The 19,146-nt window shown below is 46.5% G+C and overlaps 1 protein-coding gene across 1 annotated transcript; it reads left to right on the plus strand.

Moving 5' to 3' along the window:
• The first annotated feature begins 2,654 nt into the window (after nucleotides 1-2,654).
• LOC123141803 (laccase-21-like) lies at nucleotides 2,655-6,089 on the plus strand. The gene is made up of 5 exons (XM_044560877.1): nucleotides 2,655-3,459; nucleotides 3,604-3,755; nucleotides 3,859-4,103; nucleotides 4,408-5,496; nucleotides 5,593-6,089. The coding sequence occupies exons 1-5, from the start codon at nucleotides 3,340-3,342 to the stop codon at nucleotides 5,721-5,723; spliced, it is 1,737 nt and encodes a 578-aa protein (XP_044416812.1). The 5' UTR covers nucleotides 2,655-3,339; the 3' UTR covers nucleotides 5,724-6,089.
• Nucleotides 6,090-19,146: the final 13,057 nt, after the last annotated feature.

Genomic DNA, 19,146 nt, shown 5'->3' on the forward strand with positions numbered 1-19,146 from the left:
ACCGCTTTGGCTGTTTTTCGCAGATGAAATTCACTAATCTGAAATTGTTTCAGAACGAATCCAAAATCATTTTAGTGGGTACTGGAATTATTCTAAGACCCACAGAAATATTTTCGGATTTAGTGGACGCGAAAAATTGTCTTCATGAATAGTGAAAACGCATTCTTGTTTGCTTTTCGCAGATGAAAATCACTAAACCGAAATTGTTTCGGAACGCGTTGAAAATTATTTTAGTGGGTACTGGAAATGTTCTGAGCCCACATAAATATTTTCAGTTCGAACGGACGCTGAAAAATGTCGTCATGAATAGTGAAAGTGCTTTTTGCTTGGCTTCTTGGAGAAGCCACCTTGAGGGCCTTTTTGGTATTTCCCCCCTTGGCTTCTTGGAGAAGCCACCCTTGGGCTTGGCCTATAAATAGGGGTGGAGGAGGCTGCCTAAAGTATCATCCCTTCTCACATACAAGTGCCATGCATGATCTGGCTTCTCTCTCCCTCCCAGCGAAATAGTTTCGTAGAGCCGAAAGGCTGTCTGGGTTCCGGTGGAAACTAGTTCTGGACGGCGAAGCCCTGCCGCATAGATGACACCGTATGTGTGCAACTCTGTAGAGAGATCGTAGTTTCGGTCTTAGTTCGTGAGTGCCTCGCGAAGGGCTGTCCGTGTGACCGTCCGAGTTTCGAAGGTCCTCCCGAAGGGCTGTCCGAGTGACCGTTCGAGTTTCGAAGGTCCTCCCGAAGGGCTGTCCGCGACACCGTCCGGGGGGCTGTTCGACCGCCTCCCGGAGGGCTGTCTGAGGAGCAGATGAGGGTATACATCCTCGCGGTTGGGAGGTTGTAAATCCTAGCTGCGGGGATCTGCACCGCCGATCGTCATCGACTCTACTTCCCGCTGCGCTACGAGTCGGTAACGAAAAAGATCAAACCATGTATGCAGTCTCCATAGTGGTCCTGGGCTGGTGCGTAGGTCGGAAATTTTTTGTTTTCTACTGCGTTCCCCTACACACTCACGACAAATAGGTTTGATGGTTTGGTGTCTCATATACGAAATATTCATTCAGTGAGAGGTGAAGTTCCCATCAATAATGAATTGACTGTGATCCCCCGCAAAAAAAAATTTGACTGTGATGAGTTCGTAAATCTCAAGATCCGTCGGCTCAATCTCTTGGAAGCGCTCATATGGATAAAGTGTCTATGCATGCATTCATAGGTGCGTGTACGTGCTCGTGAGGGTCTACATACTTCCCATGTTTCTAAAAAAACAATTAGATGTTTTTGCAAAAAAGTTTTTTGGTTCACTAAATTACTAGAGACTATGGCAAATCCAAACAACAGATTGTATATATTTACCTTAATAGAGAAACTAATGAAAATTAGTTTCCCTACAAATCCTTTTAAAAACTTGTTAGCCAAAAGGGTGCTGCTCAACACTGGTCAGCTACCCAGGGCTTCGGCCGATCACCCCAGAGCCGCTCGATTTGAACGTGCATGGCCGTCAAATCTGTACCCGCCTCCTCTTTCATCATCCTCCGTCAAGGGGGAAAGGAGAAAAAGAGAGCGTCGCCCCCACTCGTGGGATCCCGCACGTCGCTGGCCCTCCTACCCTCCTTCGGACCACCGTTGCCCTGCTCATCGCCTTGTTGTCGTCGGTGCTCGCAGCCTCACCATCGCCGATGATGCAAACACCACCGCCTTCGTTGCCTCCTGCACTTCTCGCCGGCTCCACGCATGTAGCAGCGTATATCGCGGTTGCAGCTCCGGTGGCGATGGTCACCGGCCGCATCACCCATCGACGAGCTCACAGTGTACCAACGCCTTGGTTGCCGATCGTAGCAAAAATGCTAGCCGGTTGTAGCAAAAATGCTAGCTGGTCATAGCAAAAATGCTTGTCGGTTACAAAAAAAAATGTCTCACCATCGCTAATCCTAAGAAAAGTGGTCGCCACCTTCCCGCAAAATTGCAGACAGGTTGTAGCTTTTGTCACGCCGGTTATAGCATCTTGTCTCGCCGCCTTGTCGGCAGCACCTCGCTCAAGCATCGGCAGTTGCCGGCTGCAACAAAAAAAATTGCCAGTCGTAACAAAAGAACTTATCGGTTCCAGCATCCGAGAAACCCGGTCCCAAAATCCCTCGTCCCTTGCTTGTTTCTTCTCCCGATATCGTAGCTCTCGTTCCAGCAAAAACTACGCCCATCATAGCACTGTAGTGTTGCTGGCTGCAGCTCTTCTAGGTGGCAGATACAGCACCTACTTCTCCGGTTTCAAGCAAAAAATGTGTACCGGTCATAGCATTTTATGTGTATGGTTGCAACTCCCACCAACCACGGTAGCAGCTCCTGTAGCTGCCGGTTATAGCATCCCCACGACAAGAGAACCACTTCCTAGCTTCCGCCGATTGGTGGTTGTAGCAACTACCTCATAGCCGCTACCTCCTCGCCCCGGTCGCTCACGACATCTGGCCGCGATTCGCAATGCTACCTCACCTAGTTCCCATGAACAGCGACAGTCGAGCGCCCCTGCAGAAAACACATCAGAGCATGGGGGTGGAGGGAGAGTTGGGCAACGACTCCGGTGGCCACAACAGGGAAGAGTTTTGGCGCGAGCTGCAACAAAGTAGGAGCCCTCCCCGTATGAGATGGGAAAGCTTGAAATAAATCTAACGCACATCGTCATAAAGCTTGAAATAAATCTAGAAAAATGCAAGCATCGATAAGTCCAAGACTTGAATCCTGATGAACCGGAGATACCACTGTAATTCTAACCATCCAACCACAAATTGATTGCCCGGCCGAAATCATTTATCTAACGAAAAACTCACGTCAAATTCTAGATACCCAGACAACCAGTGACGCAACGTGTCGCACAAAGGTCTATGTTGCCCATGCGTTTCTTCAGACCCTTCGAAATCCGGCGCTACTAGTATGACAGATTGGGAACTCCGCACGAACAAACAATATACTTATGCATGGCCGTCGCCTTGAAGGTTAGCCAGGTTCGTTTCTTGACCTTTTCCCCACGAACGCTCGAGCGCTGACAAACTTGAAGCCCCATTCGTACTGAAGTCTTGTCTCCGCACAGGGGAGGCTCCAAACGGACAGCTCGTTGTCATCGGGACGCACGTTCACGTTGTGTTTCATGTAGCCGGAAGAACAGATAATTGCACGACCGGTTCGTCATCCGACTGTCATCCATGGAGGAAGAATCTTTCTTCCTCGGTCATGTTTCCTCTTGGCGAGATCCCTCTGTATAAATACCACGGATGGCATGAATATTCTTCACTCGTCTGACGTGCTTTGCTACCTACACACTAGCTATCTATCTCCTGCTAGTGATCGATCTGCCCGGCAATGGCAATCAGTAAGATGCATCTAGTTTGGTCACTGTGTGTGGCTTTCACGTTTGCCGTCGCAGCAGCTGCTGCCCCTGCTCAAGGTTCAGGCAGGGTGCGCCGCCACTACGATTTCTTCGTAAGTAGGAGTATATGCATCATTCATTTTGCTCCCCATCAGCTCAAGAATGGAACGATGTGCTACTGGCTTAGCTAGTGGTCTCTGCAAAATTTAGTTGATAGATGGTGTATGCATGACAAACGGCGGCCGCCATTGTTGCAGATAAGGGAGGCCAACTACACCAGGCTCTGCAGTGAGAAGAACATCCTCACCGTCAACGGCGAGTTCCCCGGCCCCACCATCTTCGCGCGCAAGGGCGACGTCGTCCTCGTCAACGTCCACAACCAAGGCCACCAAAATGTCACCATTCACTGGTAATTTTTCCAACTTGTACTACTCGTTTCACGCCATGGCATTGGCATGAAGCTCTGCACACAATGACACTAGCTAATTCTCTGTGCATTGCGCATGGTGCAGGCACGGCGTGGACCAGCCGCGCAACCCGTGGTCGGACGGGCCGGCGTACATAACGCAGTGCCCCATCCAGCCCGGCAACACATTCACCTACAGGATCATCTTCTCCGAGGAGGAAGGTACCCTGTGGTGGCACGCGCACAGCGACTTCGACCGCGCCACCGTGCACGGCGCCATCGTCATCCACCCCAGGAGCGGTGCCGCCTACCCCTTCCCGAAGCCGCACCGAGAGGTGCCCATCATCCTCGGTACGCATGGTCAAACGCGGGTGCTCCTTGGGTTAAAAATTTCAACAGTGAAATTTCGCATATTTGAGTGGGGTTCAAAATATCTTTAACCCTGAAATTTCAAGGTAGATTCAAGCTGATTTAAAAATAAATTTAAATTATTTTAGAATTCACTAAAATTGAGTGAATTTAAAATCTTAAAACCCGAAATCACAGGTCCGAAATTATTTTGTTTGCGAAATTAAAAAACCTTCCTTCTTGAACTCCGATCGCGTGCTTGGGACCTGGGGGTGAGGCTTGAATGTGTGAACATTTTTGGGTGCAGGGGAGTGGTGGAACCGTGACGTCGGGCAAATGCTCGCCGAAGCCCTCAGCAGCGGCGGCGACTTCCAGCCGTCGGACGCCAACACCATCAACGGCCAGCCCGGCGACCTGTTCCCATGCTCCAGTGACACCACCTTCAAGCTCCCCGTCGAGCACGGCAAGACCTACATGCTCCGCATCATCAACGCGGCGCTCACCAACGAGTTCTTCTTCGCCATCGCCGGGCACCGCCTCACGGTGGTCGGCACCGACGCCGCCTACACCAAGCAGTTCACAGTCGACCACGTCTTCATCGGGCCGGGCCAGACCAAGACCGTGCTGCTCAGCGCCGACCGCGGCCGCTCGAACCACACCAGGTACTACATGGCAGCGAGGCCATACGCGACCAACCCGCTCGCCCGCTTCGACAACAGCACGACCACCGCCGTCCTCGAGTACATCGACGCGCCGCAGGCCACGGCGATGTTGGACATCCCCACCCTGCCAGCCATCAACGATAGCGCGGCGGTGGAGGCGTACTCGGTGCAGCTCAGGTCCCTCGCCAGCGAGGAGCACCCAGTGGACGTGCCTCGGCTCATCGACGAGCACATGCTCATCACCATCGCGGTCAACGAGATCCCCTGCACGCCCGGCAAGCTGTGCAAGGGCCCTCGCAACAACAGCCTCGCGGCGAGCCTCAACAACGTCAGCTTCGAGATGCCCAGCACGGCCATCCTCGAAGCCTACTACAGCTCGGTGCTACAGGGCGTCACCAAGACAAACTTCCCCGAGAACCCGACGGTGGCTTTCAACTACACCTCCGACGACCTCCCTCTAGACCTCAGGTTCACGGCGCGCGACACGAGGGTGAAGGTGCTTGAGTACGGCACCGTGATGGAGGTGGTGTTCCAGGACACGTCCATCCTCGGCAGCGAGAGCCACCCCATGCACCTTCACGGGTACAGCTTCTACGTGGTAGGGAGAGGGGCTGGTAACTTTGACAGGCGCAAGGACCCGGCCACGTACAACTTGGACGACCCGCCGTACCAGAACACGGTCTCCGTGCCCAAAGCTGGATGGGCCGCAATCCGCTTCCGGGCGGTGAATCCAGGTGAGTGCTTATTAAGGCATCTCTTTCAGCATTTCTATGGCTCTTTGTGAGGGTTTTTCTAACTTCACCTTTGTGTTCCTATGGTTGTTAATTTAGGTGTATGGTTCATGCATTGCCATTTTGAGCGACACATGGTGTGGGGGATGGAGACCGTGTTTATTGTGAAGAACGGCAAGGCAGAAGAAGCTAAGATCATGCCACCACCTCCAAATATGCCAAAGTGCTGATGGAGTCCATTATCTCCTATTGCAAGACAAGAAGTCAAAATGCCGCCACTGGAGAAATAGTTTACCTAATACCTTTATTCAAATTAACTTACAATTTTCAACCAAAGACGCTTAATTAGAGAAAATGAGGTGAATCACCCATAGATATTTGGCCATTAGTTGGAGTGAGTGTTAATTCCCGCCCACTTTGGTTTGACCCGAACAATCTGACGTGACCGTTCTGTGGAATCACATCCATCATGTACCCTTCAGAGAAATTTCAATTAACACGTGCATTGTTTCATTGAACCAACTTTTACCTCCTCATATGATCAAGTTCCAACAACTACCTTGAGATGTGTTGAATTTCCTCCAGATGCCACAACAGATGCAGAAGCATGATACCTGCCAGGATGTAGTCATTTGTTGTAGCATTTTCAGAAACAAAATGCAGTGACAAATGTAAATGCGCTCGATATATATGCCCGGACGTATTCGTTCACGAGCCCCGCTCCTAAATGTATAAAGGGCAATATGGACTTTTAGCAAATCGTACCAACATTCGTGTCTATGATGCGTCACCCGCCGGAATGTTTATGTCGTACGCCAAACTCCTTCCTGGGCTCGCACCCCCGCTCCGTCCTAGGCAGCTCGGCGCATCTCCTTTTTTAGCCTTCGAAAAAATAAGTGTGCGACTTGAGGATTCAAACTCAGAACCTGGTCCTTTAGTTGCAAACGCAGCAACCAACCAGGACACCTTAGCTGATGTGCCAACGTGCTTCTTCCTATCTTTATGTTGTGTCAAATGTAACGCTAAAAACTTCCCCCTGGCTTTCTTTTTTTTTTTGGTTTTGTTTATTCATTTTTTGTTTCGATTTTTTTGTTATTTTTTACTTTACTTTTTACTTTTCCTTTCTTTAAATGTTTTTTTCTAAATCATGAACTTATCAATTTGTGTAAATTTTTTTCAAATCCGTCAACATTTTCTTAAATTCAGCAACTTTTTAAAAAATTAGTGAATTTTTAAAATTAGTGATCATTTTTTCAAATCCATCAACATTTTCTAAAATTTGTGAACTCTTCTTCAAATCCGTGAACTTTTTTCAAATCCATGAACTCTTTTAATTTTTTCACAAACTTTTTTAAAAAAATTGATAGTGTTTACAAAATTGATGAACTTTTTAAAAATTTGTGAGTTTTTCAAAATCTACGAACTTTTCATAATATTGAATTTTTCGAAATTAGTGAAAATATTTTTAAATTTCATAGATTCCTTTTCTTTATTAAAGATCAAGTCATTCCTCAAATGCGAGGCTCTCCAGAACATGAATATTGTTTGCTCACGCATAGGCGAACTTAACTGATCCAACAAAATAAGCAACCAGTCCATCCTTGAGCGGTTTAAAATATCTTCTGCCAGTAAATTCCATACCTCCCTCAAACTCATACGAAGCGCACGGACCCTGGGACAGCAAACCAAAGCATGAAGAACACATTCATCTTCAACACGTACCTAGGGTAGCTTGGTGGTGTTTTACTCCGTTAGATCATATATAGCCGGACTTGGCAAATCCGACCCCTCAAACGCCCGCGCACGTGTTCGGGGATAGTGACCCAGCACGCCTCAAAAAATGCATTCCACATCCGGATACCTCAACTTAGAAATCTCAAATCCATATTATTACATGCAATATGAAACCTAATCTAAACGGAGCTCGCCCGGTGCCACTCCCTGCTCGCCCGGCTCCGCCCTGGCCATGTCCGGCGACCGGCTGCGCTCCTCAGAATGTTGGTCCGGTCGCCGGCAAGGTAGAGTAGGGCATGGGACACGAGTCGGCTCATGGGACTCAATGCGCCGCCGTCTCCCATGCCCCACTCTTCCTCGTCAGAGCCCGGAACCCGTTGGGTGCCGGTGGACGTCAAATCAATGACGGATTCGTCCGGGGACGAGCCGCCGACGTCCACCATGATGCGGTTGTGTTTCCCGGACTGATGCCCCATATGGGGCGCTAGAGAATGCGACTCCGCCTCGCTGGCGTCCGCCGCCGCGAGGGCTGCCGCGGCCTCCCGCGCCTGGTGCCTTGCATGGCGGGCACGCCGTGCCATGGCCTCGTGGGACGATGGTGCGTCCCGAATGTCGGCACGCCAACGGAGGGGTTGCGCGTCTGCCAGCGCATTCAGACGCCAGACGGACCGCACGTCCTCAAGCGAGGCAGCTACGGTTGGCCTAGCACCGGATCCATGTGCCATTTGGGTAGGTACAATGGATTCCGTACGGATGGAGTCCGAGCGCAGCCGTGAACGGGCCTCCTCCCGGGCGCGGCCGAGCGCAAGCCGGACGGCCATCTCCTCCTCGGGGCCGCATGGGATGAGCTCGGGGTCGACGAATCTGGAGGTGAAGGACTCGGATCTGCTGCCCGCCATGCCGGAGACGGCCGGAAGGAGCCGGAGACGAGCTTGGGTGGCAGAGCGGAGTGGAGGGGAGGGGAGTGAAGTGGCTAGGGTTTGGTCCGACGAGCAGATGGGGAGGAATTTATGTGGGGTCGGGTGGGCCACCATGGGCCGGGTCCGACGTGGCGGGCGTGCCCGGGCGCCCCCATATCCGCCCCATATTTGGGCTGGATATGGGGGGTGCCGGTCAGCCCGGGCGTTTGAGGGCCGTTTGAGGGGCCTGTCTGGGTTGAAAAATCGTGATCGGACAGTGACCGGGCAACCCACCCGGGCGTATGAGGCAGGTTTTAGGCGCCCGACTCTAGATGCTCTTAACTTCTACAGCCAGGCTGTTAGGCGCAGCCCTCCAAGCAAAGATTCTAATCTTCTGAGGGACATTAGCCTTTGAAATAATATCCCAGAGCCTCCTTTCCCCATTTATGGCTATACTGGACCTCCCCACTACAATGTCCGAGTCCTTAATATTGAGGGCAAACCTATACGCACTCTTCATCGAAAATAATCTATTTTTCTCATGGTGCCAGGCGATGAAATAACCCTCACCCAAGTTCAGAATATGCAACTTTAAAATTTCCTCAGCGTCATAGGGGTAAAACAGATGCCTGATCAAATTCTCATCTCATCTCCTTGAGCCACTCATGAATAAATCAGCCACCCATTTTACCCTAGCTCGGGTCCTCTTAGTAGAGATTTTTAGGCCAGAATCCTGGGAAGCCAATTATCCCTCCAAATATTTATACTAGCACCATCGACGACTCTCCAGATGATACCCCTTTTCAAGAACTCGAGTCCATGCATAATACCTTACCAAGTAATAAGTGATGTTGCTTGATGGAAGACATTATCAATAAGATGCCCATGTGGGTAATATTTAACTTTCATCACCTTTGGACACAAAGAGTCCGGAAAAACCAATAATCGCCAAGCATGTTTGGCCAAAAGTGCTTGGTCGAGTCTGAAACCCACTTAAGAGCTTTATCTTTTGTATATTGAAATTTGCCGGCCTTCATACGACCTTCTGGAACTAGCAAGCCAAGCTATTTTTCCTCAAACCCACTCGTGATTTAAAGGATAAACAGGATAGACACATGTATCTCAATAGAACACTTTTTGCCAATTAAAATGGAACACTTGTCCGGACTTAATAATTGGCATGTACCCTCCTCATAAGCCGTCAAAATATCCTTAATGGCCAAAGCTTTCTCCAGAGAACCCTTAAAAATAAGAGACTATCATCAACAAATAATAGATGAGATATACCTGATGAATGTCTGTTTAGCCGGAAATCTTGGATAACCCCTCTTGCCGATGCATCATTGAGTAACAGTAAGAGGACCTCAGCTACAAAGAGGAATAAGTACAACGATAATGGATCCCCTTGCCTCAGACCACGTGAAGGATGAAAAGACTCTAGTAACTGGCCATTAAAACGCCCAAAGAATTTCATTGAGGTAACACATGTCATAATCCATTTAATCCAGATTGGACCAAAACCATATGCTTGGAGCATACATTCCAGGAACTTCCAGTCGACACGGTCATATGCTTTAGCTAGGTCCAGCTTATATGCACAGTACTCGCCACGAGAATCTTTCAATGTATTCAACGAGAGTGTGTATTCAAAGGCGAGAAGACATTATCTGAAATAAATCTTCCAGGGATAAAAGCACTTTGGGTAATAGAGATCATACCATCCAGCAGAAGTCTCAGTCTGTTGACAAGGCACATGGAGATAATTTTGTATATGAAATTTCATAGGCTAATAGGTCCAAAATCTTTTGTCGACAGGGGATTCTTAATTTTAGGAATAAGAACAATAGATGTGTCATTTATCCCCTCTGGCATACCGAAGGAAATATGCCCTAGAGGCAATAATAAAGTTGCTATTTTATATTTCCTTATTCATGATAAAAGGTTTGTTATTCATGCTAGAATTTCATTGATCGGAAACCTTAATACATGTGTGAATACATAAACAAACATGCTACCTCTTGAGCTTGCGTTGGTTTTCCCTTGAAGAGGAAAGGGTGATGCAGTAAAGTAGCGTAAGTATCTCCCTTAGTTTTGAGAACGAAGGTATCAATCCAGTAGGAGACAACACAACTAGCCACCGAATACCTGCACAAACAAACACCAACTTGCAACCAACGCGACAAAGGGGTTGTCAATCCCTTCACGGTTATTCGCAAAGTGAGATCTGATAGAGATGATAAACGGTGAAGTAATACTTTTGGTATTTTTGGTTTATGGAACGGAAAGTAAAGATTGCAAAGTAAAGGAAATAGTAAACTGAAATTGTAGATCGGAAACTTATATGATGGAAAATAGACCCGGGGGCCATAGGTTTCACTAGAGGCTTCTCTCAAGATAGAATTTATTACAGTGGGTGAACGAATTGCTGCCGAGCAATTGATAGAAATACGCAAAGTTATGACGATATCTAAGGCAATGATCATGAATATAGGCATGACGTTCGTGTCAAGTAGACCAAAACGATTCTGCATCTACTACTATTACTCCACACATCGACCGCTATCCAGCATGCATCTAGAGTATTAAGTTCATAAAGAACGGAGTAACACTTTAAGCAAGATGACATGATGTAGAGAAATTAACTCAAGCAATATGATGAAACCCCCATCTTTTTATCCTCGATGGCAACAATACAATACGTGCCTTGCTGCCCCTACTCTCACTGGGAAAGGACACCGCAAGATTGAACCCAAAGTTAAGCAATTCTCCCATTGCAAGAAAACCAATCTAGTTGGCCAAACCAAATCGATAGTTCGAAGAGACTTGCAAAGATATCAAATCATGCATATAAGAATTCAGAGGAGATTCAAATAATATTCATAGATAAGCTGATCATAAATCCACAATTCATCGGATCCCGGCAAACACACCGCAAAAGAGTATTACATTGAATAGATCTCCAAGAACATCGAGGAGAACTTTGTATTGGGAATCAAAGAGAGAGAAGAAGCCATCTAGCTATGGACCCGTAGGTATGAAGTAAACTACTCACGCTTCATCGGAGAGGCAATGGTGTTGATGTAGAAGCCCTCCGTGATCGAATTCCCCTTCGGCAGGACGCCGGAAAACGCCCCAAGATGGGATCTCACGGGTACAGAAGGTTGCGGCGGTGGAAAAGTGGTTTCGTGGCTCCCTAGAGAACGGATTTTTAGTCATCTTGCCTATGAGGCATGGTTTGCAAGTACCAAATGATTCATAATCAAGTGATTCCAAAAGCCCATCTGCATGGAGTTTCTTCATGCGCTTTACACCAATATGACCTAAACGGCAGTGCCACAAACATGTTGCACTATCATTAGCAATTTTGCATCTTTTGGCATCAATATTATGAAACTAATCCTACCATATCTCTAGGAGTCAACTATACAAGGCTAGAGAAGATAGGAATAGCAATACAAATATGTCACGTTCAACATGTCTAATCATAAGATTTTTACAATAGTGTCGAGGAAATATTTCAATCCCACAAAAAATAAAACTAAGAAATATAATACAAGGCAATAATATAAATTCGTAATATAAAACTAAGAAAATAATACAATAGTGTCGAAGGCTGGTTGGGCCGCAGTTCGCTTCCGTGCTGCAAATCCCGGTGAGTGCTTTAGACTTAATTTTGGTTATGAACCTCCTCGTCACTTAGTTGAAATTTAAATGAATGGTTTATAACTTTGGCCCTCGTTTTGCTATGCTAGGTGTGTGGTTTATGCACTGCTACTTCGATCGTCATCAGGTCTGGGGGATGGACACCGTGTTCATCGTAAAGGATGGCAAGAACCCCGAAGCCAAAATGATGCGCCGTCCTGCGGGCATGCCTAGGTGCTAACTTGCGCGTGATTATTGTACGGAGACGAGATTGACGGACGCCTGCTTCATGGAGATGGGGTTCCCCGTAGAGAAGGTGGCGATGGCTCTCAAGAACGCTGGAGGAGGACAGGACCAAGATGACGCTGTACTTGGACTGGTTGATTAATCATGAGGAGGAGGAGAGCTGCTCAATTCTACGAATTGGCAGAGTGTATAGTACTACATGCTTGCGTGCACTCCCAACCATGTGAAGGAAATATGCCCTAGAGGCAATAATAAAGTTGTTATTTATATTTCCTTATATCATGATAAATGTTTATTATTCATGCTAGAATTGCATTAACCGGAAACTTAGTACATGTGTTGTAGCGACCAGACCTCAAACAGTCTAGTCTCTGTGCATCAGTGTCATCCCTGGATCGGTAATGCTGTCACGCACAGTACTTGAAGGATTTATAACAGAGTAGCAATCACACACTTATTACATCGAATAGTCTCAAAAGAGAACTTATTACAATAAATATGGCTTAAGGCCATCTAAATACGATAACAGCGGAAGGCTTGGAAGATAAAGTGAGTCCATCAACTCCAATGGCATCACTGAGTATAAGAGCACGACCTATGGCACCTTACTCATCGTCTGAAAAGTCTGCAACATGAACGTTGCAGCCCGAAAACGGGTCAGCACATGGAATATGCTGGCAAAGTAACACATAGAGAGTAATGAACAGAATAATGCTATCACTACATGCACATATGGCTGGTGAAAGCTCTATGGTTACAGTTTGCGAAAAGCCAATTTTTCCCTACAACAAAGGAATAAATTTTATTTAACTATCATGGTGGTTGTTAAACATTGAGAAGGTACCTCCAACTCAATCCCAATTAAGAACGTGATTAACCTAATCAAATTAAATTAAGTAACATGATGATGAGATTCACATGATAATCCAAGAACTAGATACTCAAGATGTCCATAACCGGGGACACGGCTAACCATGATTAGTTTGTACACTCTGCAGAGGTTTGCGTACTTTTCCCACAAGACTCGATCTCCTCCGTTTGGTTTCTCGCACTACATGGTGTTTGAGAAACGGATGATCAAGACACAGTCTTTCAGAAACAATAACTCTTTACTCCGGGTGGATAGTTACACCTACTTTCCCCTACATCTGCTAGCCCACCTCTTCAAGAGGTCATGTAACCTACTCAACTATGCTAGAGCCCATAATAGCTTGTGGCTGCACACGAAAGTTTCTAGCATGAATAATCTCATGATCCCTTTGAGCCTGGGTTGGCGGTCCATAGGATAATCTCACGGGTACTCCGGGATATCCAAAAATACAGGCAACACTGGGTTCCCCAAGTGCCTCAATCCACCCAGATGTGAATTAAAGTAACCACCTTAAGTTGAACCATTAATTAACATCCTCACATCTGTCATGGAAATTCACTCAAACCCAATCCACGTCTACGAGCATAGCATAGCAATATAAGCAAACGTAGAAGTAACTCCCAACGGTTTGATAATAAACAGGGCAATAGGTACTACCTCATCTAGTTCCCAAAACCCACATATTAAACAGTTCCTAACCATGCAATAGTTTGAGGGTTAATCTAATGCAATAAAACTGGGTGGTAAAGAGGTATGATCAAAGTGTTACTTGCCTTGCTGATGGTCCGTGAAACCTAGAGACTCGTAGTAGCACGCTTCGCACTCTGGGTACTCTATCGCAAACAAACAATACATACATAAGCAATCGAGCAAGGGTGCACGGGTAAAACTCAAAATAAGAGATCTAACCAGAAAGTTCAACTTAAGAACTCCGGTTTGCAAAACAATCAAATCGAACGAAACAACGAAACTCAAACGGCGAAAGAAACAATCTCTGTTAACTAATCTGAACCTAAGTCAAATTTTACAGTAGCAAAAACTTGTTTAAGTTGGTTAAACGGAAAGAGGGTTTCGAGACGAAACTCTAGGCGCTTGAATCGCCTGATTCCGATAAACGAGCGAAAAGTTATACTAAAACGAAAAACAGATCGGAAATCGCGATCGAAAATAATCGAAAAATTCCGAGAAAAAGAAAAACTTACGAATAGGCTAACGAACGAACGTTCGCTGTCTGCGGCTAAACGACGAAAACCGTTCATTAAAACAAACGTACGAACGGGCGTTCGCTAAATAAACTAAACCGGAAAAAATAAAACCGATCGGCAGCGGCGGGGCGCGGCGTTGGCGGTGCCGGCGGGATCTGGCGGCGGCGCTAGGGTTTGGCGGGGCTGGGGCGGCTCGGGCGCCTCGGGCTTTAAAGGCCCAGCCGGGTCGGTGTCCCACGCGGACACGGCCCGGTTAGGTCGGTTCGTTTTTTTTCTTAAATAGTTTCGCGCAGAAAAACAATTAAAAGAAATACTAAACGGACTCCAAAAATCCCGAAATAAATTTTTCCCGTCCTCTAAAATCAAGCCGGACAAGACGAACATTTATTTGGGCCTAAAATGCAATTTTGAAAATGCGCATTTTTCCTAATTCAAATAAAATAGCGATAAAATCCGAAATAAAATCTTATTTGATTTTATTATTAAATCCACAATATTTCTTTATTTTGGGAAAGTCATTTTATTCCCTCTCTCTTATTTTTATTATTGAAATAATTGAAGATAAAATAAATAAAATCAAATGATCCTATTTTCATAATTTGAGAAAACTCAAATATGAAAATAGCGAAATCCCCAACTCTCTCCGTGGGTCCTTGAGTTGCGTAGAATTTCTAGGATCTAGCCAAGATGCAAATAAAAATATGATATGCAATGATGATCTATTGTATAACATTCCAAATTGAAAATTTGGGATGTTACAAACCTACCCCCCTTAAGATGAATCTCGCCCTCGAGATTCGGGTTGGCTAGAAAATAGGTGAGGGTGGTCCTTTCGTAGATCTTCCTCTCGCTCCGAGGTGGCTTCATCCTCGGTATGGTGGCTCCACTGAACTTTGCAAAACTTGATAACCTTGTTGTGGGTGACTCGGCTGACATATTCGAGAATCTTGACTAGTTTCTCCTCATAGGTCAAATCGCTATCCATCTGAATCGCTTCCAGTGGCACTGTATCTCTCAGTGGAATATCAGCCATCTCTGCGTGACACTTCTTCAACTGAGAAACGTGGAAGACATCGTGACCTCCGGACAATCCTTCGGGTAATTCCAACTTGTAGGCAACTTCTCCCATACGCTCCAAAACTTTGTATGGTCCTACAAAACGTGGCGCTAACTTTCCCTTAACCCCAAAGCGCTTCACTCCTCGAAGTGGTGATACTCGAAGATAAACTCTGTCTCCGACTTCATAAACTGTCTCCTTGCGTTTAGTATCTGCATAGCTCTTCTGCCTGGACTGGGCTACCTTGAGCCTATCGCGAATCAACTTCACCTTCTGTTCAGACTCTTTAATCAAATCTGGTCCAAACAACTGGCGGTCTCCAACTTCATCCCACAACAACGGTGTCCTGCACCTCCTTCCGTACAGAGCTTCGAAAGGGGCCATCTTCAAACTGGATTGATAACTGTTGTTGTAAGAGAACTCTGCATATGGCAAATTGTCGTCCCAACTAGATCCATAATCAAGCGCACAAGCTCTCAGCCTGTCCTCCAAAATCTGATTGACTCTCTTGGTCTGTCCGTCTGTCTGTGGATGAAAGGTTGTACTGAACTCTAGTCTGGTTCCCAAAGTTTCATGCAACTGATTCCAAAACTTTGAAGTAAACTGGGTTCCTCTATCTGATACAATGGTCCTCGGAACTCCATGCAGACATACGATCCTGGTCATGTATAGCTTTGCCAACTTAGCACTGGCGTAAGTGGTCTTCACGGGGATGAAATGAGCTACTTTCGTCAAACGATCGACTACAACCCATATTGAGTCATAGCCTGAACGAGTCCTGGGCAATCCCGTGATAAAATCCATGCCTAGCTTATCCCACTTCCATTCGGGTATCGACAATGGTTGTAGCAATCCTGCTGGCTTCTGATGCTCTGCCTTCACTCTCTGACATACATCACAAACTGCTACATACTCCGCAACATCCTTCTTCATTCCGGTCCACCAGAAACTGTCCTTTAAATCCAGGTACATCTTGGTATTTCCTGGGTGAATTGAATACGGCAAATCATGGGCCTCTTGCAAGATCAACTTCCTGATCTCCGGATCATTGGGCACATAAACGCGGTCCTCAAACCATAAGGTATCGTGCTCATCCTCACGAAATCCCTTGGGTTTTCCTTTACTCATCCTTTCCTTTATCTCGGCAATCTCCTTGTCTGTATTCTGAGCTTCTCTGATCTTATCCATCAAAGTAGACTGAATCTCCAATGCTGCTACAAAGCCTCTTGGAACTATTTCCAAACATAGTTCACGAAGATCTTCGGCTAACTCCTTGGGTAACTCTCCGGTCATGAGTGTGTTGACATGGCTCTTGCAGCTCAACGCATCAGCTACTACGTTAGCCTTCCCTGGGTGATAATGCAATCTCATATCATAATCCTTAATGAGCTCTAGCCATCTCCTCTGTCTGAGATTCAGCTCCTTCTGCGTGAAAATGTACTTCAAACTCTTGTGATCCGTGTACACCTCACAATGGTTTCCGATGAGAAAATGTCTCCATGTCTTCAACGCATGCACTATGGCTGCTAACTCCAAATCATGTGTACCATATTTCAACTCATGGGGTTTAAGCTGTCGTGAGGCATATGAAACAACTCTTCCCTCCTGCATAAGTACGGCTCCAAGTCCTCGACGTGAAGCGTCGCAATACACTTCATAATCTTTGCGTTGATCTGGTAGAATCAACACTGGTGATGTAACCAAGCGTCTTTTCAAATCCTGAAAACTGGCCTCACATTCCTCAGTCCAATTGAATTTGGTGTCCTTCTTCAACAACTCGGTCATAGGTTTTGCAATCTTCAAGAAATTCTCAATGAATCTCCGGTAGTATCCTGCGAGTCCAAGAAAACTCCGGATCTCTCCAACTGACGTGGGTGATTCCCAATTTGTCACAGTGTTAACCTTGGTGGGATCTACTGCTATTCCTTCTCCGGATATAACATGTCCAAGGAATCCAACTCCCTTTAACCAAAACTCGCACTTGCTGAACTTGGCATATAACTGATGTTCTCTGAGCTTTCCAAGTACCAAACGCAAATGCTCCTTATGCTCTTCTTCATTCTTCGAATAGACCAGAATATCATCAATGAACACTACGACAAACTTATCCAAAAACTCCATAAACACTTTGTTCATCATGTTCATGAAATAGGAAGGTGCGTTAGTCAGGCCAAATGACATAACGGTGTACTCATATAACCCATACCTTGTGGTAAAAGCTGTCTTGGGTATATCCTGCTCTCGAATCTTCAACTGGTGCACTACAAAAACATACACTTCCGTGATGATACGTGTTTGTCACAGTAGGTCGCGTTTTTTGTCATGCATGTACATCCATGACAAATTTATGACAGAATCAAGATAGTCATACCTGTGCTGTCATAGAAGTGTTCCATGACATTACCAAAATTATCATCACGGAAGTGTCCACTTCCATGACGATAAATCACGCGTCACAGAAGTGCTTTCGTCAAGGGTGACCGACATGTGGCATCCACCGTAACGGAACGCCGTTAAGCTATCGGGTCGGGTTTTGGATCCGATAACCCGTTAACAGCCCCGACCAATGGGGATTTTCCACGTGTAAAATCATCATTGGCTAGAGGAAACACGTGTCGGCTCATCGTTGGGACAGATGTCATCCACTCACTGGACAGAAGGCGCCTATGATACGTCGACACGTGGCACGGCCCAATAGTGGCCCATTCCTATGAAAAGGCCGGCCCGTTTGACTTGGTCAAAAGCTGGCGGGCCGGCCCATGGAAAGCCGGTTAACGGCCTATTCGCATATAGCCCATTTACAGCCCGCTAACCCCAGGCCCGTTATGCCCTATCCGAATTAGGCCCAGTAGCGTTATCTGGGCCATCCAATATGATTCCAGCCCGTTTTCACTTCTGGCCCATGTATAGCCCATGACGTCTTTCGGCCCATATGAGGCCCTTTGTAACTCTTGGCCCATTAGCGGACCGTGCTGAAACTGGCCCGTAATGAACAGTGTATTACTTTACACCCATTAACGGCCCGTGGTGAAACTGGCCCGTAATGAACAGTGTATCACTTTATACCCATTAACGGCCCGTTATTCCGTTGGGCCGTTTCCAGCCCAAGTTAACTTTCGGCCTTCTAAGGGCCTATTTATTCTTGGGCTCATTTGCAGCATTCGGTTACTTATGGCCCGTTACTGTCATTTTCTGCTTGTGGGCCAAATTCAGCCCGTCGTTACAGTCGGCCCGTTTGTGGACCGTTAGTCTGTTGGGCCATTTTCATAGCATCACCAAATACGGCCTATTAACGATTGCCCGTTATGGTCGGCCCATGAACGGACGATTCCAACTCTAGCCCGTTTACGGCCATAATGCGGTCTGTTTGGCCCATGTTTGGCCAATCGATCATACGGCCCATATAAGGCCCATTGATGATACGACCCGCAGAAGGCCCATTGTTTCTACGGCCCGTAGAAGGCCCATTGTTTCTACGGCCCGTAGAAGGCCCACTGTTTCTACAGCCAGTAGGAGGCCCAGTGTCACTACAGTAAATATTAGCCCATGATTATTGTGGCCTAGTTTTAAAAAATAGGTTATTGCAGCCACTAGCTAACCGCGGAAAAAGAACTGCAATGACTACAAGCAAAAAAATAAACAAGACAACAAGGAAATAAATAAGCAAGCAACTAACGCTAGGCTATCACGGCTATTACACATATTACATCCAGCGGGCATCAAAGTTCGCCACCAGTGCAAATATAGGGAACAAAGCAGCATATCATATACACTGGTTGTCAAAGTTGGCGACCAGCGCAAATAAACGCCGCAGCAAAACAAATCCAGAACTGAAACCACTTCAGAAGATCTCAAAAAATAATATCCTGGGTACCCATAATGCCGGCAAGATGCTTAGCAAGCTTATTAACTTTCTCTTGTTTGGCGCTTAAATCCTCCAACGCTTGCTATTGCACCAGAAAATATGCATCTAAATTCTGCAGGGACTTCCTTAGTCCT

This window comes from Triticum aestivum, chromosome 6D (genome assembly GCF_018294505.1).
Source record: "Triticum aestivum cultivar Chinese Spring chromosome 6D, IWGSC CS RefSeq v2.1, whole genome shotgun sequence".
In the NCBI taxonomy this organism is placed as follows: domain Eukaryota; kingdom Viridiplantae; phylum Streptophyta; class Magnoliopsida; order Poales; family Poaceae; genus Triticum; species Triticum aestivum.

Excerpts from the sequence above, each read along its gene's own strand:
- LOC123141803 (XM_044560877.1), top strand. The coding sequence starts at position 3,340 with ATGGCAATCAGTAAGATGCATCTAGTTTGGTCACTGTGTGTGGCTTTC. Across the intron at positions 3,460-3,603 it reads GCCGCCACTACGATTTCTTC|ATAAGGGAGGCCAACTACAC; the intron begins GTAAGTAGGAGT and ends CCATTGTTGCAG. Across the intron at positions 3,756-3,858 it reads CAAAATGTCACCATTCACTG|GCACGGCGTGGACCAGCCGC; the intron begins GTAATTTTTCCA and ends CGCATGGTGCAG.